The 26,509-nt window shown below is 40.7% G+C and overlaps 1 protein-coding gene across 5 annotated transcripts in view; it reads right to left on the bottom strand.

Annotated features, from left to right (window-relative positions):
* The window catches only part of Dock7 (dedicator of cytokinesis 7), a 192,184-nt gene that overhangs the window by 157,958 nt on the left and 7,717 nt on the right, over positions 1–26,509 (bottom strand). For all 5 annotated transcript variants that reach the window (XM_085686298.2, XM_085686294.2, XM_085686295.2 and 2 more), the window contains exon 2: positions 194–299. In XM_085686298.2, the coding sequence (XP_085542424.1) occupies positions 194–299 (106 nt within the window). The remainder of the gene's footprint in view (positions 1–193; positions 300–26,509) is intronic.

Genomic DNA, 26,509 nt, shown 5'->3' with positions numbered 1-26,509 from the left:
TGTAGAGTTTTGGAGTTGACGAGGAAACCGGCACTTCTCTAGCACCCCATAACCCTCTGTCAACTTGAACGGCAAGAATGAGTGTAGAAGTGAAGGCTAATACTAGTGTAGAACCCAGTTTACTGACTGACTTCTCCCATGGTCTCCTCAGGAATGCACTTGTAACACTCCATGGCTTGAATGTGCTACTTACTGTGGTGTGATGGGATATATTGCCAACTATGTTGAGGTTTTTGAGCAGCTGGGGGGAACCACTGTATTGTGCAGAGATTTGCTTTCTGACTTCAGCAGCAACAGTTCTAGAACACAGAAAATAATACATTACACACATGTGCACACCATATAGAGAAAGATAGAGATATATTTAAGAAATCAAAACATTTATAATGGAGAGAAGTACACTAAAATTTTATTTATAAAATAACAAAGTCTAGGCATATTAAGGTTAAATTCATAAAGAATCTTAACAATTTTGTTCTTGCTTATAACATCTTTTTCGTTTTTACTTTTTTGAGACAGAATCTCACGTAGTTCTAGCTGGCCTCGAACTCACTATAACATCTTTTTAATATTGATGGAGGATACAAGCAGTACAGCTAATTTTTATATGGTTGATTCTAATGCGACATTTTCAGAATACAATCTATGATATCATATAAGTTATAAAATACATACATAAGTTAAAATGTAAAGATTGAAAATAAATTCTCAACTATTTTATAAATCAAACTATGCTAAGAATTGGAAGAAAAAAGTTCTTCTTTCTTTTATAACATTACTACCTCCTCATTTATGCCCCCAGAAAACTACTTCCTATTTTTACTTAAGTGGCAATGTCCTCTTACCCAGGTAATAGGAGCTTCCCATAATCTGATCCTAATTTCTCTCTCCAGCCTTTCATATTATTAACCAAACTCTTTTATAATTGCTCATACTGTTTGAAAATTTCATATATGCATACAAGGCATCTTGGTCAAACCTACCATCATCCCCTCTCCTCCAATCCCTCCAATTAATCCCACACGACTGTTCCCTCTCTACTTTATGCACCCTTTTTTTAACCCACTGACTGAGTCACCTTACTTCTGCCCACAAGTCTAGGACATCTACTGAATCATGGGTAGCCTTCAGCAGTGGCATCCCTGATCTTGTCAATGAACACAAATTGTTTCCTGAGATTTTTGCCTCTTTTGTTAACCAACCCAACTCTGAAGTCAGTTTAAGGGTAAAACTCAGGAAACAAGATCTTCATGCGAACTTCTTGAGTTGGTGCAGTTTAAACATACCACATGTTTTCAACTTCTAGGAAACCTAATTTTTATTCCTTGCTGTTTCTTCTGTTTCATGTATACTCTATTTAAAAGGTATTAAGTGTATCTGTCTTTTGTCCCTAAAATATTTTGCTTGCCCCTGGAGCATCTGCATTTGGAACCAGCACTGGAAGCCAGGCTGCTGAAACAGCTGTAACCCAATGCTGGAGCTGGGGACGGAGACTAGTGCATCCCTGAAGCTCATTAGACTGTTCTGAACCAGTCAGCTCCAACAAGGTAAGCATGATAGAAAGACACCCCAAGTTGACCTCTGACCTCCACATACACATGCACACATGTACATCCACTTCCATGAACACACAAACAGGCTCTTGCACTCAACACCATTATGAAAGCTCTGTACAGCATACATCACACATGACTCTTTGACAGATGTAACCACAAAGCCACTACCATAAAAGATAAATCTTCACTTGAAAAATCAGCAAGAGAATGCAGTAATCCCACGACTTTAAAGTATTTGGTGACCTTATATATTAGCATTTTGAATTTATTTAAATAATATTTTAAAACAAAATTTAAACATTCAAATGGATTCATAGCTTACTAATGACTATAATTCTCAGTTTCCACAAAACTGTTAACCAAAATAATCAGTGACTTCCAAATCACGCAACAAATAACCTTTCCCATTATATTAATGAGATTTTTGTTAATGTAGGTCACAAATACAACAAAGACTATTACCACAGAGCTTGTGCAATTGTATCCCGGTGTCAATATCTAACGTCTACCCTAATTCTCAAGCAACTACTTCTCTATTTTATAAAATTTTCCTCCTATTCTTTGACTCTTTACCAAAAAGTTAACCCTACTTCCTCTTGTCATCCCATGCACATAAAGTGGTACCTACTGGATGGCCTGGCGTTCCTGCAGTCGTGACAATAGTTTTAAGAATATTCTCAAGCTCACGGTTGGATTTAGAACCTCAATTTCCAATGGAGTTTTAAGAAAATCTCATTTTCCAAAAATTATCCAGAATTAATGTAATCTTTCCCCCTACTTTATCTCTTCAGTGTCTTTTTCCTTCTTTCACAACCAAACATTCTATATGAATTTCTTAAAGATGGTTATAAGCTAAATATGCAAGTCTAAGTGCTTTGTTCTAAGAGTTATTCTCTAAGGCTCAAGATACTGAGCTGTTCATTTTTCACCTTAATGTTTTGAAAGAGACTAAATCATGATTCATAACTGACAAAACTTGGAAGCAATTAAGCCGTTCTTCAATGAATGAATGGATATACAAAGTATGTCACATCCATATAATAAATTACTTATTTGGGAAAGGAAATGGGTTATCAACCATGCAAGAAGAGTCAGTTCCAAGAGAAAGAAAGCAGTCTTAAAAGACTACATATTATGTAATTTCTGCTTTATGGCATAATGAAATAGGCAAAAGCATGCACACTGTCTCTAGGGGCTGAAGGGGAATGAGAGAGGGGCATTTAGAAGCCGTCCTAGCCTGCCTTCTACTGCTGTGATCACCATGACTAAAAGCACCCTGAGGAGATGCTCTGAGGCAGAGACCACAGAGGAGTGCTGCTTGCTCAGCCTGCTTTCTTATATAACCCAAGGATGGCACCAACCATCGTGGGTTGGTCCCTCCCACCTTAATTATTAAGCAAGAAAATAAATGCCCCATAGACGTGGCCTATGGGGCAATCTGATGGAGGTATTTTCAAGGTTGCTTCTTCTTCCCAGACAATCCTAGTTTGTGTCAAGTTGACCAAAAAACAAACAACTAAGAAAAACAAAACAAACAAAAAAAACCCTCACCAGCACAGAGAGGGAAACTATTCTGTGTGATACTATAATAGTGGGTATATGTCATTATATATCCGTCAAAAATCCTGTTGTACTCTGGACTTTAGTCTACAATGATTCATTCATACTAACTCTGGCTCATTCGATTAAAACTAGTGCAGAAACACACTAACTAACTACTAGTAAGGAAAACTAACTAACTTACTAGTAAGGAAAACATTGAGAAGGTATTAGTAATACAGCAGAAGTCATCATGTTTCCAGAATTAAAATGGAAAAAAACTGGGCCTTTGTAACCCCAACAAGCTAGATTTAGGCAAAGAGGGGAGATTTACTCAGTGTAGCCATACTGATAAAAAGAGAAAGGAAAAAACCACCTCAGTTAACTAGGAGAGGGTAAGAGAGGAAGAGAAGAGCTTCAGAGACAGCTAGAGGAAGTCAGGTGGTGGTGGCGCACACCTTTAATCCCAGCAGAGGCAGGGAGAGCTCTGTGAGTTTGGGGCCAGCCTGGTCTACAGAGTGAGTTCCAGAACAGCCAGGGCGTTACACAGAGAAAACCTGTCTTGAAAAACAAAAACAAAACAAAAAACCAGCTAAAGGTAAAGCTGAAAACTGGAGACAGAACACAATTTTTTGAGGGGGGGGAAGGGAGATAAAGAGAAAGAGAGAGAGAGAGAGAGAGAGAGAGAGAGAGAGAGAGAGAGAGAGAGAATGAGAACAAACAGACTGAGGAAAGGGCAAAGGGCGATTTTACAATTGCCTTAGTCTTTGCAGGGAAAGACAAAGGCAGTCTCTTTAATGGATGACTGGAGTAAGCTTTTCCCATTTAAACTGGAGGGTGGGCCGGTACACGCAATGTTGATTGTCAGAAGAGTTCAAAGGACAGCCTTTGAGATTCCTTTTTCTCCTTCTATCATGTATGCTGGGGGAATGAATTCAGTTCCCTGGCCCTCCACTAGGCCTTTTAATGGAGTCCATATAATGCATGCATTTCTTTATTTTTTAAACCTTCTCTTTATTTATTCTATATCTTTCACATCATGCATCTCAATCCCATTTATTTCACCATTCCTTCTTATCTGCCTCCTGCCCTTGCAGCACCCCCCACAAAAAATAAATGAAAAATCTCATCATGTACTGTACTGTGACAAAAAGAGTCACACAGTAACCGCTTCTATCTATGTATCTATATGCAAGTGTTCATTGCAAAGAGTCACTGGTCTGATTTGAGGCCCCTGGTTTCTGCTACATTATCAATGCTGGGCTCCCTTGGATAGCCTGTTGTCACCCTATGTCATAGAGATCCTGCAGTTTTGGGTTTGCAGGACTGGCCCTCCACATGCTCCCGCAGATAACAGATGGGGTGGATGTAAGGCACGGTGAGCCAAGTCATAACCCTAGTTCTGGGCCCACCAGCTCTCCCTTGTCCTCACCACTAGGGTGAGCTCTCCTGCACTCCCCTTGCAGCAATGAGCAAGAGGCAGGGACGGTTCTACTGCTTCTGCTTCTACTGCTTTTGTGCTCCCAGGGTAGGCTCTCCCACACCTGGACCATCAGGGATTAAAGACCTTACATTTCTGATTCATTTGTCAAAACTGACAAAACAACAACAAAAAATCCTTCAAAAAGAAATATAACCAATTTGGGTTTTTGTTGTTGTTGAGATAGGGTCTCACTGTGCAGTCCTGGATGTCCTGGAACTTGCTTGTGTACATCAGGCTGGCCTCAAAGTCACAGAGATCCTCCTGCCTCTGCTTCCTAAGTGCTGAAAGGCATAAGTTACCATGTTCACTTTGAGATGTGAGAAAGAGAACTTAGTTTTGTCTCAAGAAAGATTACCTATCAACTGACAATTTCAATGTTAAAGAGAGAAACAAATGAGACAGTTACTTCAAAAAAGAGATTATCTTTTATTTAATAACAGACATAAGACAGTCCTCTATGAAGTGGGGGTCCACTCACTGACCTAAGTCCATTTTGCCCCTCTCTAACTCAACTTTACCTGTGATTTTTTTTTTCCTTCTGAATTCTCCTGAGTCATTCCCTCCTACAGATTACCTCAGATTCCAAGAACAGCTGATATGCTTACTGTCTTTACAACAAGAGCTCAAACCACCGCCAAGCACCAGGGCCTTACAGACAGGTGATCACATGATGATGATGTCCATCTCCGCAGAATTACCCCACTGCCATGATGGAGCCAATTCTCCTGATGAGAGAGCCTAGGCTAGGCTACCGTCCCTAAGAGGAATGATTTTCTCACAATGGGAACTGATTGGTTCCCTCCGGGGATGAAGACTTTTCTGAAGCTTTGCAGAAACAGTCTCTCCACCCCCACTCTCCCCACACATCTTGGTTTGTTTTGGGGTTTCACTATGCAGTCCAGGCTGCCTCCAATTTCAGTAACACTCCTGCCTCAGCATCCTGAGTGCCGGAACTGAAGGCATGAAAACATGACAGGGTTCAGAACCACTCTTGAGATAATGATCAACCACACTACCACCAAACTGATTATCTGCTGAGGCAAATCACCAGCAGGCAAACCACAACTCTTGCTTATTTACATTCTCGACAAAAACCTCAGAGCTCTTGTTACCCCTTGAAGACAGAACTCAAACCACTAGACTTTTCCTGTTCTTCCCTGTCCCCACATCAATTAAAATGTCTCTCGTGCCTTTCAGCACTGCTCGCCTGTGGCATTTCAGAACAGGCAGCCAAGCCTCCTCTGCTCAGAGCCCTAGAGATAGGCCTCTGCAAATATTACAAATATGTATTACTTTCACATGCTGTCATGTTCCTAAAAGGGAATATCAGTAATAATTTGAAAATAAAATGTAATAATGCAAAAAAAAAATCATTTCAAAATAAGCTGTAACAGCAAATGTTCGCTGCCCAGACAAGGGACCTATTTCAACCTCCTGAATACCCCGCCCCAAAAATACTCCAACTCTTAACCATACTATAACCCAACATATCCAAAAAAGGTAACACATAATTAACTTAAAATCCTTTATCTCAGTTACTCTTTCCAGCCATTTTTCTTACTGCAAGTGAATGATTTGTAGTATAAAGCAAAATAAATAAGGATTTCATTTCACCTCAGTAAGCTATTAATATAAACTACAAAGTGGAAAGAATAGGTTAAGAGTCTTGGAGTTGTATATGCTCCTCAATTATTTTTTCTTTTTTTATTTTTTTCTTAAAAAATATCTTTTTTTCATTATACATACCAATCCCAAGTTCCCACTCCCTCCTCTCTTCCCATTCCCTCCACATACCCTTCCACACCACCCCCATCTAATCCTCAAAGAGGGTAAGGCATATTGCATTGGGGAAGGTCCAAGGCCCTCCCTACTATATATAGGCTGTGCAAGGTATCACCCATAAAGAATAGGCTCCCAAAAAGCCAGTATGTGCAGTAGGGATAAATCCTGATGCCACTGCCAGTAGCGCTCAGTCTGCCCCAGCCATGCAACTCTCAACCACATTCTGAGGGACGTGTTTGGTCCTATGCTTGCTTGTTCCTTCCCAGTCCGGCTGGAGTTGGTGAGCTCCCAGTAGCTCAGGTAGACTGTTTCAGTGGGTGTCCCCATCATGGTCTTGACCTCTTAGCTTATATTCTCATTACTCCCACTCTTCAACTGGACTTTGGGAGCTCAGTCCAGTGCTCCAATGCAGGTCTTTGTCTCTTTTTCCATCAGTTGCTATATGAAGTTTCTATGGTGACATTTAAGGCATTCATCAGTCTGACTGAGTCAAGATTGGGCTCCCTCTCCTCTATTGCTTAGAGTCTTAGCCAGGGTCATCCTTGTGGAATCCCTAGAGAATTTCTCTAGAGCCAGGTTTCTTGCTGACCCTATAATGGTTCCCTCAACCAAGATATCTCTTTCCTTGCTTTCATCTCTGTCCTTCTATCTCAACTATCCCATTCCCTCAAGTTCTCCTCACCTCTCTCCTCCTTCCCTTCTCTTCCCCTTCTACCCTCTCTTCTCCCTCCATCCCCTTGCTCCCAATTTTGTCAGGTGATCTTGTCTGTTTCCACTTTCCAGGTGGATCTATATGTTTTTTTTTTAGGGTTTACCTTATTACTTAGCTTATCTAGGATCATGAAGTCTAGGCTCAATGTCCTTTGTTTATAGCTACTATCCACTTATGAGTGTATGCTCCTCAATTATACTATGAAAATTCCTACTTGTGTCTAAGAATTCCTACTTGCGTCTAAGAAAAAAATAATCCAAAATTTGATCTATTTATCTTTTTCAACTCACCAATTCTACAAACTCCCTCATTGTTAACACAAATCACAGTTTTGACACAAGAGATAACTTTGTTGGGCCAGTTACAAAAGAATGCTGGAAACTACCAAAAGAAGACACCTATCAAACTAACAGCCATAAAAGACCTAATTAACAGTGCCCCATACAACATAAAAAAGTTTAGAGAAAAATAACTACGTCCATATTCCCAAATATTGTTTATAAATGTTCTTTTACATTTAAAGGGGGATATGATATAGATATGAATAATTTGCATTGGTATGGATTTTGTTTTATTGATATAAATTTAAGGTCAATTTTGTTATATGTATATGTATTTCTGATCTTTAGTAAAGTATTGTGATTGTGTAATTCATTTAAAAAATGTAATGTATAATTAGGAAATATAAGTTGTTAATGGATAATCATCAATAATAGTCAAGCTTGTAGTCAGGTTAATTAGATTTTCTAGATATATAGAGATATATTTCAGTTAGATAGACATTCTTCATACCTTTCAAAGACTACACAATATGGCATTTAATGTTTTAATAACTTAGGGCTTTTCATGACAATGAGACACGTCTGCTCCTGGCAGAACCAGCTACTTCAAAGAGGAAGATGGGCACAGAAGAGGCTCCTTATGGAGTTTGATAGCCATTTGGGCAAAAAACTGTTCTTGCCTGGACTAATGCATAAACTGGACACAAAGAACCCACAGAGAGAGAACTGCTGAACTTGCCTAAAGGTGAGATGATCTTTCAGGGTTCCTGATTCATGAAAGAGTCTGCAAAACATTCTGCAGGATACAAAAGAAAGTGACTAAACTGTCTTTGAAATTTCCTGCTTCATGGAAAAGTCTGCTGGAAACTATGGGCCTGTAGGCTGAAGATGGATGCCCCAACAGTACAAAAGAACTTTGGGTGACTGTCCAGGCAACGAGATGTCTCTATCATTTCTAGAGTTTTTGAAGTTGCTTACTTCTTGTTTACTTAGGTAATATTATATCATTCTGGAGTCTTTGATGGAGTTAAAGAATGGATAGTTATAGTTTTCCTTGGTTATGATAAAAGATAAAATATATCTAAATATTGTAACTGTAATTCTTGCTTGATAACTGTTTTGTTATATGTAATTTTACTATGTTAAAGTTAAAGCCTTCCTTTTTGTTTAAACAGAAAAAAGGGGAAATGGTGTAGGAGGGTCTTCTTTCTATGTGTCGCTTTCATTGGTTGAATAAAGAAAACTGCCTCAGCCTTTTCATAAGGTAGCCCTTAGGTGGGCGGAGTAGACAGAACAGAATGCTGGGAAAAAGGGAAGTGTAGCAGACACCATGCTTCTCCTGTCCAAGATGGATGCTGGTTAGACTCATGCCAGTAAGCCACAGTCAAGTGGTCATACACATCAATAGAAATGGGTTAGTCAAGATGTGCGAGTTAGTCAGTAAGAGGCTAGAGTTAATGGGCCAGGCAGTGTTTTGATTAATACAATTTCTGTGTGATTATTTCGGGTGTAAGCTAGCCGGGCAGTGGGAAGCGGCCCACTCCTCCACATTACAACATTTCTCTATGTAACAGTCCTGACTGTCCTGGAACTCACTCTGTAGACTAGGGTGGCCTCAAACTCAGAGTTTCACCTGCCTCTGCCTCTTATGGGCTAGGATTAAAGTCAGGCACCACCACCACCATCAGGCTCATATTTGGAGATCTTGAAGTATTGTTTCAATATATAAATTTAAAGAAGGAATCAAAATGGCACAGGAAGGAATCAAAAGAATGACAAGAAATGGAAAGGGAGTTAATGAGAATTATTTTCATGGAAGAAAACTGAAATGGTTTTTAATGAAAAGTATTTTGAACTACAGAATAAGATTCTGCCAGAGAGTAAGAAGACTAAACAGGATTGACTAGAACTATAGGTTTAACAAAACGAGCAGAGATGAGGCACAGTAGCAAGACTACCTGGAAATCTACTTCACTCAGTATTTCTCATTGCCAGAGAAAACCCCAAAAGCTGCCTGTGGATCCAGAGTCTTAACTTTTCTGGTCTGGTGGAGACTGTCTTTTGTAGATGGAGACTGCTCTTTTGTTCCCAGCCGTCCAGACCCAAATAATCACACAGAAAATACATTAATTACAACACTGCTTGGCCAATAGTTAGGCATATTTCTCGCTAACTCCTATATCTTAAATTAACCCAGTTCTATTATTCTGTATATCACCACGAGGTTGTGGCCTATCAGTAAGGTTCCAAGGTGTCTGTCTCCTTCGGCAGCTACATGGCATCTGACTTCACCTACTCTCTATCTCTGATTTCCTGCCTGGCTTTGTTCTGCTAAGCCACTGGCTCAAATAGCTTTATTCATTAACCAATAAATGCAACACATATACAGGACATTCCACGTCTTTAAGGTTTTTAACAGCAAAGATGTGACTGAACTGAAGGGGAAATGAGAAAGCAAGTTGCTCTAAGGGGCTGACACCCTCCAGTGAAGGAAGAAGCCAGCTTCAGAGAGAGCTCCTGTTTCCCAGGGTAGGACCCACTGGCCATCAATACAGCTGGGGAAAACTCAGTGTACATTCTGAATGAAGAGAGGAACTGTCCAAACTCTCCTAAGAGACTGAAGGTAAAGCGACCAATCTGATGCCTTTACATTTCCTCTTTCAGATGAGCACTAAGAGAGCCAGGATCTCCTACTTGATTCCTTTCAGTACAATCCAGATTTCCTAAGCACACGAGAAAAAGTTTGGTTACGGAAAAGACATAGGGGTTTTATTAGTGTGGTGGTTTGAAGGAGAATGGCTTCCAAATCTAGTATGTTTGAATGCTTGGTCCCCAGTTAGTAGAACTATCTGGGAAGGATTAGGAGGTGTGGCCTTGTTTGCAGAGGTGTGTCATTGGGGGTAGGCTTTGAGGCTTCAAAAACCCATGTCATTCCCAGTCTTGCACTCTCTCACTGCCTCCACCTTAAACATCAGGATGCAAGCTCTCAGCTCTTGTTCCTGCACCATGCCTGCCTGCCACCACACTCCCACTATGACGATCATGAATTAACTCTCTGAAACGCTAAACCAGCTCCCCGTTAAATGCTTCCTTTTATAAGCTGCCTTGGTCATGGTGTTTCTTCACAGCAATAGAAACTAATTAGGATGGATGCTTAAAGAGGTTATTCAATGGACCCAGTTAACTCATCCTGGAAAGGAAACTCTTCACAACTAACTTCTTAGAGTAACAAAACCCCCACATTTAAAGGACCTCAAAGCCAAACTAATGGACCCATATCAAAATGATAACTAATTTTTAAGGAATCTACCAGTAGCCCTATGTGGCAGTTTGAGTATCACTGGTCCCCATAAGCTCATAGGGAGTAGCACTATTGGGTGTGGCCTTGCTAGAGGAAACGTGTCATTGTGGTGGTAGGTTCTGAGGTCTCCTTTGCTCAAGCTACATTCAGTGTGACGCACAGTTCACTTTCTGTTGCCTGCAGATCAAGATGTAGAAATCTCGGCTCCTTCTCCATCATCATGTCTGCCTGCACACTACCATGCTCCCTGCCATAATGATAATGGACTAAACCTCTGAAATCATAAGCCAGTCCCAATTAAATGTTTTCCCTTATTAGGGCTGCTGTGGCCGGGCGATGGTGGCATACACCTTTAATCCCAGCACTCGGAAGGCAGAGACAGCCAGATCTCTATGCGTTTGAAGCCAGCCTGGTCTACATAGTGAGTTCCAGTACAGCCAGGACTACACAGAGAAAGACCCAGTCCCCCAAAAAAAAAAAAAAAGTTGCTGTGGTCATGGGGTCTCTTCACAGCAATAAAAACCTTAACAAAGACGCCCTACTAGAGAAATGAGAACACAAAGGCACACTGTCTGGAAATTACTGACAAATGGATTTACAGTCATGCTACTGGCCTCAGGAAGACTTAACATTTAGCTCTTAATTTTTGCCAATATTTTTCAGCTAGAAGTAAGCTTTCTTTTGCAGAACAAAAAAATCTTAAGTTTTAAGAGTACTCTTAGAAGAAATGACCCCCGGTTTGCATTACCCAGATCTTAGATAATAATGGTTTTAGTCTCTTATTTCAAAAATAGTGTATGGTGGGACAGAGAGATGGCCCAGTGCACTCTGGCTTGGCAACCTGAGTTCAGTCTCTAGACTCCACATAAATGTGAAAGGAGAGAGACGGAGCCTAAAAAATTACCTGTCACCTGACTTCCAAACACTCGCATGCGTCCACACACGTGCAGCACACATGCACACACACCATGTGAGGAATACAATGGGGGATATATGCAGCATGGAGACCCCGTCATCTGATAAAACTGAAAGGGCCCAATTTTACACTTAAGGTCACACTGGTCAACTGTGGAAAGGCTCATAGAAGTTGGTCATTACTTCTGTCTGTTGCTGTGCCCACACATCAGAGTTTCCCCAGACAGAAACTAATTAAATGCTATGTGGAAGGTCCTTCCACAGAAAACTAGCTCTAAAGGGGCACCTTGGTATGGAAATTAGCAGGTAAAAAATAATCAGTTGAGTGAAGATGACATAAACCTTTAATAGGTACATAAACCTATTAACTTCCATTTCCTATAGGGTTAAAACTTTAACCTATCAGCCAGGGACGAGGTATATTTTAAAATGGGAAGTTGAGGCCCCCTCAGGACCAGCCAAATCTAATTAGGACAGGATATTATATATCTTAATACTATTTATTCTTCCCTTACATTACAAGGTGTATCTTCCTGGATTCATCATATCAGAATCCTTGTGATACAAGAACTAACAGACCCAGGTGAGTTACTAAGATTCATACTGAAACTAAAGGAAGGAGACCGACCTCCTACCTGTTATCATTTGTACAGTTTTCTCACCATCTGAATACTTACCCTCTTTTGTGTTAACCAGCAACTCAAAATGAATTTAATGCAACTGTACTGTAAGACACAACACAAGCATCCTTTGTCTTCTAGTAGACCTCTTGGCTGAGCTGTTTTGGACTAGATTCCCCCAGGACTAAGCCTCTATTTTCTGGGCTACTTAAGTTGGGAATATCAATGACACTGATTTCATTCATAGTTTATGTCATAATTAAATAATGCTTTAAAATATTGTAGCAAAGCAATTATTAGAGAACTGAAGCTAGGGTGCTAGGCTACTTCTGGCAAACCACAACCTATTACGCATTATTGTCAAAAGGATTTCACACAACTACTAGGAAGATACTGAATCCTCTGCCAGTAAGCACTTTAGGAATAAGGAATGAGATGCGTCCAGACAATACTGAGCCACTAAGCAAGGTGGGCATCTTTGGGGAAAACATCTATATTATGCACTCTAAAAGTATCCTTTTCCTATCTTTTTTTAGCTATTTTAATTTTACATATTAATCCCAGTTCTCCTTACCTCCCCTCATTCTGCTCACCACACCTTTCCCTTACCCCACCCCCAACCTGCTCCTCAGAGAGGGAAACCTAGGAAGTCTGTCCCATCACCACACTGAGGCCTAACTAAAGTCCTCCCCACTGTGGCTAAGTTGAGGAAAGTATCTCTCCATAGAATATGGGCTCCAAAAACCCAGTTCATGTACTAGGGACAGATCCTGGACCCCACTGCCAGTGGCCTCATAAACTGCCCAATCCACCCACTGTCACCTGCATTCAGGGGTCTAGTTCAGGTTCTGTAGCTGTCAGTCCAGAGTCAGTGAGTTCTCACTAGCTCAGGTCAGTTGTTTCTCTGGGATTCCCCATTATGGTCTTGACCCCTTTGCTCATATTATTGCTCCTCCCTCTTTGACTTGACTCCAGAAGTTTGGTCTAGTGGTTAGCTGTGAATCTCTGCATCTGCTTCCATCAGTTATTCGATGAAGGTTTGACAGTTACGGTAGTCCTCAATCTGATTATAGGGGAAGGCCAGTTCAATCCCCTCTCCACTATTGCTTAGAGATTTATCTGGGGTCATCCTTGTGTATTCTTGGGAATTTCCCAATGCCCAGTTTCTCACTAATCCCATAATGGTTCACTCCATCAAGATATTTCTTTCCTTATTCTCCCTCTCTGTTCTTCCCCAACTTGATCTTTCCGATCCCTCGTGTTTTTAAGATATAATTTTATAAGAAAGCTTAGCATGCTCAAAAGTGTATCCTGTCCTGTCCTCCATCTTAACATTTCAATATGTATTCAATACATATTGAATACATTAATATGTATTAACATTTCAATATGTATTCCACTGACACGAGGTCCACTGACCTGCCCAAAAATGACCAATGTGTATGTTTGTGTCTGTGTGTGCACATGTGCATGTATGTGCACTGTGTGTGTGCCTGTGTGTGTGTACAACAGCACAGGGATGAAGATACACTCAGAACTACACACAGAAAGACACCACAGAACAACTTAAATGTCATCCACCTTTTTTTTGAAACGGTCTCTCAATGGCCTGGGACATGCCTATTAGCTAAGCTGTTTGACCAGCAAAACCCAAGAACCCACTATCTCCACCTCCCAGCACTAGAATTCAAAGTACACAACACTTCACTCAATTTGGTTTGTTGGTATTGGGAACCTAGCTCAGTTCCTCATGTTTGTATGGCCAGAACTTAACCAACTGAGCTATCTCCCCAAATTATGTTTTGGCTTATGGTTTCAAAGTGTTCAGTACCTGGTCTCGTGTACTTGGCAAATGTCATCCACCCTGGTTTTTTGATGGTCTTGTTTTTAATGGTCTCATGGCTGCCATTGTGGTGGCAGAGATGTATGGCAGTGGAGTTTCTTCATGGGCAGGAAACAGAGAGAAGAGATATACATGAAGAGGCCAGACAAAATATAGCTCGCAGGGACACGTCAGTGTTCTACTTCCTCCAATCACTCCCCAGTTCCTATCACTTACCACGTCCCAATTATACCATCATATTATGGATCTATCAAGTATCCGTTAATTTCCTTATGTCAAAACCCTCACGCTCTAATCTCTAGAGATGCCCTCTGAGACTCACCAGGTGAACATCACTACCAAGGTTTTAATCCAATCAAGATGACAGTCAAGATAAACTATCACAACCATCTTTCCTTGAACTATGGTCTTAAATTGAGCATGCCCAAGAATTTACTCAGCCCTAAAAGTCTTACCCACATGAGTATATATAGGCTCATGGAAAAAAAACCTCCATACTTCCTTTGTTCAACAAAGGCATAGTTTTGGAAATAGCCTTCAGCTCTCCTTGCCTGGTGCAGAAAATAAATCTTTCTCCACTTTTCTTGGCTGTGCTTGTTTTGACATCACACTCATTATATTATGAACTCATTATATTCAACTATACCATTAATACAGAGCATCCCAAAGCATTCAAGGAAATACAGGTTCCAAAAGACTGGATCAAATAAGGACTAAACTAGTAAGCAGCAGCAATCTACCAGTAGAGATGAAAACCCTTGTCGTAGCTGCAATCAGCTTGATTCTAGCCACAGGGAAGCCCAATGACTTTTCTTTTGACAGAAGCACAAAAATTGCAAAGTGGTTTCTCTGAAAAAGCAGCAACGCAACAACTGAGCACAGAATGTGGTGGGAGAAAAAAAATGTGGTGGGTGCAGTATCAAGAATCTGGCCCCTCAAGCATGAGGCAATCACTCTTCGGTAACATCTCCGAAACCTCTTTCAGGAACCCTTGTTATAGTTTGAGTCTGAAATGTGCCACACAGGCTCCAATTAAACCAGGGTTTAATACCAACCCTGGTTCCAACCACTGGCACACTCTGCCACCTTGGACTAAGCCACTCCATCTGTCCAAACCTCTGAATGGTGAATGGAAAGAAACCTTTCCTCGATTGTTGCTGTCAAAGCAACACAAAGTAACTAATGCAACCAGCAAGGTCAGCAAAACTTCACCTCTGGTCTGGAAGGGCCATTTGTCTACTATTTAGTATAAACATTTCAAAACAAGTCACTAAAGAAAATGCATAGCCTCTTCAACGCAATGCCCATCAAAATTCCAGCAAAATTCTTCAAAGACCTCAAAAGAACGGTGCTCAACTTCATTTGGAAAAGCAAAAAACCCAGGATAGCCAAAACAATTCTGTACAATAAAAGAACTTCTGGAGGCATCACAATCCTTGACTTCAAACTCTACTACAGAGCTACAGTACTGAAAACAGCCTGGTATTGGCATAAGAACAGACAGGAGGACCAATGGAACCGAATAGAAGACCCAGATATCAATCCACACATCTTCGAACACCTGATCTTTGACAAAGAAGTAAAAATATTTTTTATGGAAAAAAAATATTTAACAAGTGGTGCTGGCATAACTGGATATCAACATGTAGAAGAATGAAAATAGACCCATATCTATCACCATGCACAAAACTCAAGTCCAAATGGATCAAAGATCTCAACATAAAGCCAACCACACTGAACCTGTAAAAGACTTGGAGACAGTCCCTATTCCCACTGTTAGGAGTCCCATAAGAAGACCAAGCTACGCAACTATAATATATATTCAGAGTATCTAGGTCAGTTCCACACGGGCTCAGTGTCTGTGAGTCCTTATGAGTCCAGGTTAGTTGATTCTGTGGGTTTTCTTGTGTCCTTAACCCTTCTGACTCCTACAATCCTTCCTCTCCCTCTTCTGCAGGGTTCCCCAAACTCTGCCAAATATTTGGCTGTTGGTCTGCATCTGTTTCCATCACCTGCTAGATGAAACCTCTGTAACTGGACTGGGCACCAATGTGGGCTCCACATCTGCTATTGCTAGGGTGTCTGTTGGGGTCATCCCTGTAGAAGCCTGAGAGACTCCTTCTCCCTGTCCAGTAGTCTCCTTCAGTGCTCCACCCTCCACCCCACATAACCTGACTGTTCATGTTCCATCCCCACTCGCCCTCAAGCCACCCATGAATCTCTTCTACTTTCCTTTCCCAGGGAGAGCTGGGTGAGCCCGGCCCCACTGAACCCTTCCTATTACCTAATCTCTCTGGGTCTGAGGATTGTAGCATGGCTATCCTTTATTTTACAGCTAATATCCACTTATGAGTGCATATATACCATGTATGTCTTTCTCGGACTGGGTTAGTTAAATTTTTTAAAGATTTATTTATTTATTTATTATAGAGTGTTCTACATGTATGTTGCCTGCTCGCCAGAAGAGAGCATCAGATCTCATTACAGATGGCTGTGAGCTACCATGTGGGTGCTGGGAACTGAACTCAGGACCTCTGGAAGAGCAGCAGTGTTCTCAACCACTGAGCCATCAACTCTCCAGTTCCAAATTTTTAAAAAGAACAATCTTTTTTGTGGTAAGTGAATACCACCCCAGTGCTACAACTACATTTAGCTTCTTCCGACAGGAAGAGAAGCCAACTAAAAGTCAAGACCTCACCTTCCCTAAGCAAGCATCCCTAGCAGAGTGTTTAGGTGCATGCAAATTGCTCAGAAAATGCTCAGAAGCTGAAAGGAGAAGCAAAGACAGAGAACGAAATTCATAATTCCCTCCCTCAAAAGTAGGTGAGCCCCATGCTAGAATGGATCGGCTACTGAGGGCACCTTAAGGGTGGAGGTCAAACCCCAAACAAACAAACTCATTGTCCAAGACAATATGGGAGAAAGAGGATAGATTCATGGAAGTGTCGGGAGAGGGAGCAAACAGGTAGAAGTGGAGACTGTAAAGAATATAAGATTCCACAGCTTTCAGAGTAAACCAATCTGTAAGTGTGGAGGGTCTGATTGACCTGAAAAAGAAATGTGCTCCAGCTATTACTGCAAGGTAACACAATCTCAATCTTCAGAAGAGTCTAAACATCTATGCATTTCCTTAGAAGTCTAGTTGACCTCATTTTCATTCATTTTTTATACCAAAGAGATTTTTTAAAAAGCTATATTTAACATAATATTCTCTAACTTAATGTAAAAATTTTAAACAATTTCAGATATGTAACCTGTTTAGTTATCACAAAATACTGTATCTTTAATATATCGGCAAAAGGCTGTTTTCAGGAAGTATTGTAGGAAACAGTAAGACTTTGCAATAAGGAGAAAAGTAAAACAACACACTGGCGTAAGGAAGAAAACGTTAAAACAAAACAAATAAAAGAAGTTATACTCATTAAAAATTCACAAAAAAAGAACTCTTTAAAATAATTATCTCTCTCAATATTACTTCCAAATTCACGGTGAAAATCCCTCACATGTAAACTTTCAACCACTTCCTACCGTCCTGGATATACGTCACAAAAGGAGAGAGAGAGAGAATCTATTTTTTAGGTGAGCAGACATTATGTCACACTATCTTTCCTCACAACTAACGTTTTGAAATCTTTCACAATCAGCACATAAAATTAATAATACTAGCAACATTTGTCAAGCACTTACAGTGCACCAAACACTATTCAAAGCTACACTTAATATTCAGGGACACTCTATGAAACAAGTACCATATAAGGATATTGAAGTTTCAAGGTCATTATGGTTACATAATTAACTAGGAAAGATGCCAAGCTCTGAACATAGAGATGCCACAGTTAACCACTGTTGATCTGCTAAACAGTCCATTCTGTGGATACACCGAAATGTATTCAACAAGCCTCTATTCGTGGACATTACACTATTTCTAGTTTTCCCAAACATTATCACTAGAATGTAAATTCTCCAAGGCAAAGAACGATTTTTGTCTAAATGGAGAATTATAGATAACTTCCGTCTTCCTTTTGGGCCTTCCAGATTTCCAAATTTTCTGTAACAAATGATTTTATAGTGAGAAAAACAATTTTAGAAACTATAAAATGTAAAATAACATGCCTAGCCTTAAAAAAGATAGGGGCAGAGGGGTTAAGTTATATCTATAACAGGCCTAGCTATAAACACCATCATTCTAGCCCTTTAAAGATTAAGTTCTAGCATGCCTGAGCAATAGTGTAAGGCACTGCCTCAAAAAGAAAAAAAGTCATACAGGTATACAATGTATCCATAATATATATTATAGAGTCAGATACTATGCATATACATATACTACAGGTATATGATGTACGTATAGCATATAGTATAGATAAGAGTCAGACACACACATACTTCCCCAGAATCAACTTTCCAAACGCAAGCAATTCTGTTTATAGTTCATGTTCATTATTTCTCTATTTGCCCAAACTTAATTCACAGCTCAGATAAAGACAGTTAAAACACCTAATTTCAAAGTATGGGAGCGGCAGGACAGTCCATCGGCCACCATTGTTACAATCGTCTCCGGTCTTTCCAGGATGCTGAACAGAATTCTAAGCTGAGGCACCAGCTGTGGATCACGTTTATGTGAGCCTGTCTAAAGTCTTTAGGATGAGCCAGAGGACTGGATCAACATGAACACTGCAAGCCAAGGAAAATTGAACTCAGGCTAAGACGTAGACAACAGGACAGAAAGAGTCCTTCTACATGATGTATTAGTACTTCAAATATAACTCCTTTTCTGAGAGTTATATTTGAAATTATATATTCAATATGTATTGAAATTTTAGAAAACCGATGAGAGCCGTTTCATGGTTCCCATCTGATACAATTTCAAGATACCTGTCAAAGCCTTAGGAAGCACTATGTACTTCAGTGTGTATCTTAGTGTCCTCTACTAACTAACACACAGCAACAACACTGCTTTCCACTTTAGAAAGCATATTAAATTATAAAACAGAGGGGGAAACTCAGAAACGAAAAACAAAAAAGTATCTGTGAACATTGGCACTGACCTAACATTAACAAGCAGAAACAGGTGGGAAAAAGTCTACAGTAAAAGTCAATCTTCATCCTCAAAAGTAAACAAAGAAGATTAAATACATAAATATCCTTAATTCCACCCTATTTCTTAAGAATGGAGTCAGACTCATCTTGCTTATAAGCATATAAATCATATTTTTCATATAAGCTATATACAGTAATAAATCCTGGCTTAAAGGTTTTTTTTGTTTTTTTCTGTTTTGTTTTTTTTTTTTGAGACAGAATTTCTCTGTGAAACAGTCCTGGCTGGCTGTTCTGGAACTCACTCTGTAGACCAGGCTGGCCTTGAACTCACAGAGATCTGCCTGCCTCTGCCTCCCAAGTGCTGGGTGGGATTAAAGGCCTGTGCCACCACTGCCCAGATTTTGGTGGGGTTTTTTGGTTTATTTTTTCCTGTTTTTAAGACAAGGTCTCTCTCTGTACCCCAGGTTGCCAAACCCACAAGATCTTCCTGCCTCAGCTCAAGTGCTGGGACTATAAGCACAAACCACCATACCTGGCTTATTCTAACTTTAAATGTTTCCTAAATTTGTGTTCTCTCCTACCTCTTCCTACAGTATTTGACTACAACTCATAACATGCTTGTAACCAGGCATGGTGGTGCACAACTTTAATCTAGCACTCGGGAAGCAGATGCAGGGGAAAGTCCCTATGAGTTCAAGAAAATTTTGCATAGTAAAATTCTTTGGGGAGGGGACAACACTTGTGAAAATCTGAACATTATTTTGCTTAAATCAGAAAGAAAGTGAGGATTTCTGCTGGTTCAGCACTACACAGGAGGTTGTTGCCAATGAAATAGGACAGAAAAAAGAATGAAGTCTGAGGAAGAGTAGAGGTGGCAAACCACTCCAGTCAGGAGACACCAGTTATACTCCGAGGCTGTCACTCTCAGCTCAAGGTTGGATAAGGGGTATCCCTTGGATAAGGCAAGCCCCAAGTTCCCATTCCGAACACCTGAATTAGCTTAGTGGAAAAGAAACGAAGGAGTCATAAAATATTAAGGGTATGGAGTTTGCCTATACTCTCTACATTATGTTCCAAGGAGATACTGCTATAGTGACAGTCACCTTATCAAAATTTTAAGCCCATGGGAAACAGGTCTGACCATGAACCTTACCTGTTCTGTGTGCTGTCAGATGGATGAGCCCTCTGAGGCATCGAAGACTACAGAAGCTTATCAACTGAGACATAAGATAGAAGAAACTGTCCTTTCTCTCTGGAGAATCAATCAGCAAGCAGAGAGGAGTGATGCTTACAGGATGGATTACACTGGGCAAAAGATCCACCCCTGGGGCCATCCTGAACACTACTTGCAAGAAGTTGGTTGTAAAGATCACTTCACAAAACACTATTTCACACCACCAGGAAGAACCAAATACTCTTTAAGGTGTGGTGAGGACACAGGGAAAGAAGGTAAAAATCAGCAGAATTTGATGATAGGACATCTGACTGACAGCAAGGCTGCCGCAAAGACAGTGCAGCCATTAAAATGTTGAGTTTGATCCCAGCATCCACGTAAGAAGCTGGGTGTCTCTTCAGTTTGCTGTGAGATTACATCTCCTGGGAATGGCAGAAGCTACACCATAAAGTCTCACCAACATGACTGCCTAAACATGACCTGAACAAGTACAGCAAAAGACTTGCTAAAGAGGATGAGGAGAGCTCATGGGGCTCAACCCTACACAAAGGACTACAGCAACTAAGGAAGGCTAGCAATGGGAGAAGTCTTCCCCAGGGAAGAACACACCAATTAATTATTCAGTATCAAATGGTCAGCCCTAAAAACATACAAACAAGTAGCATTATACAAACTAAGTTGTATTTGTGCATTTACAAATATGTATGTATGCAATAATAATTAATGTAGCACAAATTCTAATTGGTTTTAATAATAAAAACCCAGAGAGAGATTTAGGGGTTAATGCTGAAAGATCAGAGAAGCAGAGCAGCCAGCCACTAGTTCTTACCTATACTGAATTCTCAGACCAAAGGGGAGATCCTGTCCCTACAAATCCTCAGACTGAACCCTCAGACTGAATGCCTGAGTTTCTATCTTCTCCCACCTTACAGTCCTCTCTCTACCCAGCCATATCCCTTCCTGTCTCCACCTCTCTAGTGTTGGGATTAAGCCATGTGACTCCCAAATACTGGGATTAAAAGTATGAGCCGAACAGCCAGGTTCTGCTTCTCTTTGGGACTAGCTCAATCTCGTGTAGACCAGGGTAGCCTTAAACTCACAGAGATCTGTCTGCCTCTGTCTCTGGAGTGCTGGGATTAAAGGCATGTGCCACCACTGCCTGGCTAACTAGTGGCTAGCTCTGTACTCTGATCTTCAGGCAAACTTTATTTGTTTGATCACAAACAAAATATTGCCACAAATTAATGGGAGAAAAAAAAGCCGTGGATTTGAAAGAGAGCAAGGAAGGATGTATGGGAGGGTTTGAAGGGAAGAAAGGGAAGGGGTGAAATGACACAATAATTATACTATAATCTCAAAACATAAAAAAAAAGTTAGGCTGGGCATGGCAGCATACACCTATATATAATCTGATCAGTAGTCTAGCCAAATTAGAGAGTTCCAGCTTCAATAATAGACCTTGTCTCAAAAAGCGCATGGGAAGCAACTGAAAATGACACCTTACATTGACCTCTGGCCTCTACATATGGACACAGACAGACAAAGGACATGGACACACAGGCAGGAGGGCACACACATACGGGGTGGGGGTTGCTGACTCTGTTCCCATGGAGGGTGCTCCACTCATACAACAGACAAATTTGAGAGCTAAAGGGGCAAGAAAGGAAGCAAGGGGTAAGAGAGAGGAAATAAAAATTTTCAGATTGAAAAGCAATCAAAATTATATTCCACACAGAAAATTCTAAGAACCCATGAAAAGACAGTAAAATAAACAATTTTATCAAGGTCCTAGGATAGTACTTCAGTACTCAAAAGCAACAGTTACTTATATATTCTAGCAACAAAAACCCAATTTTTAAAAAATTCTTTGCATGATAACATCCAAAACAAAAATAGTTTAAAATAAATTTACCAAAAGAACATGATGAGAAGAATAAGCCAAAAAGAAGGCAGAGGTGGCAGCCTATTCATTGAAAACTCCTGCTGAGAGGAAGTTACACAAGGGCCTGGGAAATGGGCTTAGTAGAGTATCTGCTGCCTAGCATGAGGCTCTCTCTGGGTTCCACCCCTAGCACCATGCATACTTGAAATCCCAGCACTCAGGAAGTGGAGGCAAGATTGGAAGTTCAAGGTTGTCTTGACTACACAGCAAATTCAAAGTCAGCCTGGGCAAATGAGATGCTGTGTCAAAACAAAACGACATCCCATTTAGGACCAAGCACTACACCACTACCTATTCTCTTCAACTGGACCACCCCTCCCAAGGTGGAGAAACAGCGGCGAAGAGGAGAAAAGAACGTAAGAGCCAAAGGATGGGGAGATGCAAAGCAAACAGACATCTTCTGGACTTGGCATGGCCACCACACTCACGAACCCACTGCAGCTGTGGTTTAGCTGCACAAAGCCTGCAGAGCCCACCAACACCCACCATGGATGGGGGAGGGGTCTGAGGGTGCGTTATTTTCAGTGTTAAAGTCGCTGATAAGTGGTCCTTGCTCCAGTAAATAACATCCTACCCACATCCACAAACGGAGTCCTAATTAAACTCAATACATCAAACACACACACACACACACACACACACACACCATGAAAAGAGGAGTGCTTGTTGGAAATAAAACATTTCACAGCAGAGAGAAGGGAATGGGGGACAGAGAACAAATAAAATTCATGTAAGCAAGCAAAGCACTCATACACATAATATAAATATTATAAATAATATAAATCTAAAAAAATTTCTCTAAAGAATTAAAACCAAGTGTTCAAACAAGTCAGTACAGAAATGTACAGAGGCACATTCACAATGGCCAAAAACAGATACCAAAAGTTCATTAGCTGATGGAAAAACAAAATGTGCTACATAAAATAGGTTATTTAAACATAAAAAGTAAAAATGGTAATATGTACTACAGTATAAAAAAACATGAAAACATTATGCTAACTTTTAAAAATCACACACAGAAAGACCACATGCTATATAACCCCTTTTATGTGAAATGTTCAAAAAAGCAAAATATAGAGATATAAAAAGTAGATCAGTGTTACCTAAGATTTTGAGTAGAAATGGAGACTGACTAAAAACTGGCACAAAGCATATTTCAGGGTGATGGAAATACTGTAAAAGTGGATGATGGTTTCATAACCATATATTTACTAAAAATCATTCACTTACATTAAATAAATAATGTTTTATGGCATGTAAAATATACCTGAATAGGGACAATGAGATGTCTCCAAGAGTAAAAAGACTTGCCATGAGAGTCTGAGAGTTCAGCCCAGAACCCACATTGGAAGGAGAGACCCAAATACAGAAAGTTGTTCTCTGACTTCCACATATGCAACATGGCACGTGTGTGTGTGTGTGTGTGTGTGTGTGTGTGTGCACTAGCAATAAATAAAGTTAAATTAAATGCATCCACAAAGCTAGGTCTTCTGTGGCTGGGGCTTCTCTGAGCAACTAAGGGAAGGGTATCAATCAAAATTTTTTTTAAATAGGTGTGGTGGGGAGGGTTGGAAAGAGAAGAGCTAGTGCAGAGTGACAGAGGCAGTTGGGACCCTGAGACATATATCACTCTCCTTGGATCTTTGGCAGAAATTAGGGCAATTATCCAAGAGCTAATATAAATAAGAAGGCTAGTTCAGTTTTCTGGTGTCATCAGTGCATGTGTATGAAAAAGCCAAAATCCAAACATGAAAACACTCCTGTGAAGGTTAGGAAAGGTCACTATGGCAGTGTGAATGAGAACAGTTCCCATACGTTATGTTTGAATGCTTGGTCCCCAGTTAGTAGAACTATCTGGGAAGGATTAGGAGGTGTGGCCTTGTTTGCAGAGGTGTGTCATTGGGGGTAGGCTTCGAGGCTTCAAAAACCCATGTCATTCCCAGTCTTGCACTCTCTCACTGCCTCCACCTTAAACATCAGGATGCAAGCTCTCAGCTCCTGCACCATGCCTGCCTGCCACCACACTCCCACTATGACGATCATGAATTAACTCTCTGAAACACTAAACCAGCTCCCTGTTAAATGGTGCCTTTTATAAGCTGTCTTGGTAATGGTGTCTCTTCACAGCAATAGAATAGTAACTAAGATCTGCACTTTGGTCTGAGTTAGGCTTTTCAAAAATTAAGTGACAGGGATCCCACAGCCAGCTAACATCAAGTTATGATGGTACTGTGGAATAATCCTTTACACCTGAAGGTGTGTCACTATCATCGATTTAATAAAAAGCTAAACGGCCAACAGCTAGGCAGCAGGTATAGGCAGGACTTCTGGACAGAGAGAGCTCTGAGAAGAAAGGTGGGGCCACCAGCCAGAATCAGAAAGAAAGCAAGAGAGGTAGAAGCCACAAGTCACCTGGCAACACACAGACAAATAGAAATGGGTTAATTTAAGTTATAATAGCTGGTGGGCCAAGCCTAAGCTATAGGCCAAGCTCTCATAATGTCTCCATGTTAGATTTTTTTGTGTGTGTGAGTTGGTGGTGCAAAGAAAAATCTGCCTACACAATGGCTCTCTTTGAATTTCACCAGTTCCACTTCAATTTAAGGAAGAATATGGGACAATTAAAATGATTACTTTGGAGGCCAGGGAAATGGCTAAGTTAGAAAGCCTGTTACCAAGATGAGGACTGGGGTTCTAACCCCAGCACCCACATAAATTCCACATGAAGGTGGGCATGGAGGAAACCCTAGTTCAATAAATAAGGTAGAAGGTGATCAACAAAAACACCAAACATCAATCTTGGGCACATGCACGCACACACACAAAAGTAAATTAGGAAAATGTTGAAGTTCATGTGTGTGTGTGTATGTATTTGTATATGTGAAAGCATTTGTACATATATGTTCCTGTGGAAGTCAAAGGCCAACCTTGGGTGTCATTCCTAAGGTACCATTCGCCTTGTTTTATGAGATGAGGGTCTCTCATAGACTTGAAGCTCCCTGATTAAGCCATACTAGCTGGCCAGGGCGCCCCAGGGATCAAACTGTCTCCAACTCCCCAGCTCTGGGTACATACGCACACTACTACACTAGCTTATGTATAAGGGTTTGGAGATCAAACTACAGTTCCTGTGCTTGCAACAAGCCTGAGCCATCTCCCTGGCCAGAATTAACTCCGAAGAGCGTCTGTCATCTTGGTATGACCAGCACTCTCACCTTCCTTCCTTCTTTAGAAATCTCTTATTTGTAATGAACTTATGCCCTGAGATTTAAGAGGGGCAACATCGTTCATTACACCTCCCTCCAAGCCAGTAAAAGGGACGAGGAACCCAGAACTGACCAGACTCTTCTACATTCCTAAACACGGCAATTGGTTCAAGGAACCAATACACCACATACACTTGAAGAAGACAGGAAACTGAACACCTGGTAGGAGTGGAGCCTAGAACTTTCAAATTTCATTGCAAGCATTTTGGTTTCAGTTTTTGTGCAAAATCTGAGATAGAAAGACAGCAGAACTGCTGACAACACCTGTATCCCTAATCCAGTCATCAATTTATAAGAGTGAGCACTTTGTGTATGTAAATTAATCTGATTTGAGCTTTTGTAATTGCATTTTTTAAAACTGCTTTGGTCTAAAAAAAAAATGAGAGAGACAATGAAAAAGTAACAAGACAGGGGCTGGAGAGATGGCTTGGCAGTTAAGAGCACTGACTTCTCCCAGAGGACCCAGGGGGCTGCTCACAACTGTCTGCAACTCCAGTTCCAGGGGACCCAACACCCTCACACAGACATAAATACAGACAAAACACCAATGTACATAATTATTAAAAGAAATGGTAAAATAACAAGACGTCCAAAGTGGCTGCCAAAAAGCCCAAATGACACAACAAAGCAGGACTTTAACCCTGGAGACTGAGCTGCTTAAAACAGGAGAAAACAGGACGGTAGGTAGGTAGACTTCCGGCAATATTCGACTGATCTGAGAAGTCTTTCTCTGTCCACACATACTCTTCGCGGCCAACAAACACACCTGCCAACTGCTCTCAGGTTCTTTGTGAAGCAGCATCCAGGAAGACATGCCTTCACCTTCCAGCACCTCTCATCGCTCTGAACCTCGCCTACTTCCCCTTGTTCCTGATGCCCTAGGATTGTAATTCCCAAACAAAGCTTCAATTCTCAATCCTTAGCCTCTGTTTCTAGGGAATAAAGTCTATCTGGCTCAAAAGTGAAACACAGAATGCTTTGCCTTTGAGCTCACAAACCTAACAAGAACACTCTACAATGTTAAACACCAATAGTAATAACCACACAGTAATGTAAGT

Source organism: Myodes glareolus, chromosome 3 (genome assembly GCF_982192425.1).
Source record: "Myodes glareolus chromosome 3, mMyoGla1.1, whole genome shotgun sequence".
NCBI classification, from domain to species: domain Eukaryota; kingdom Metazoa; phylum Chordata; class Mammalia; order Rodentia; family Cricetidae; genus Myodes; species Myodes glareolus.
Note: the sequence above shows the minus strand (reverse complement) of the source record. Positions and strands in the feature narration are given on the sequence as shown.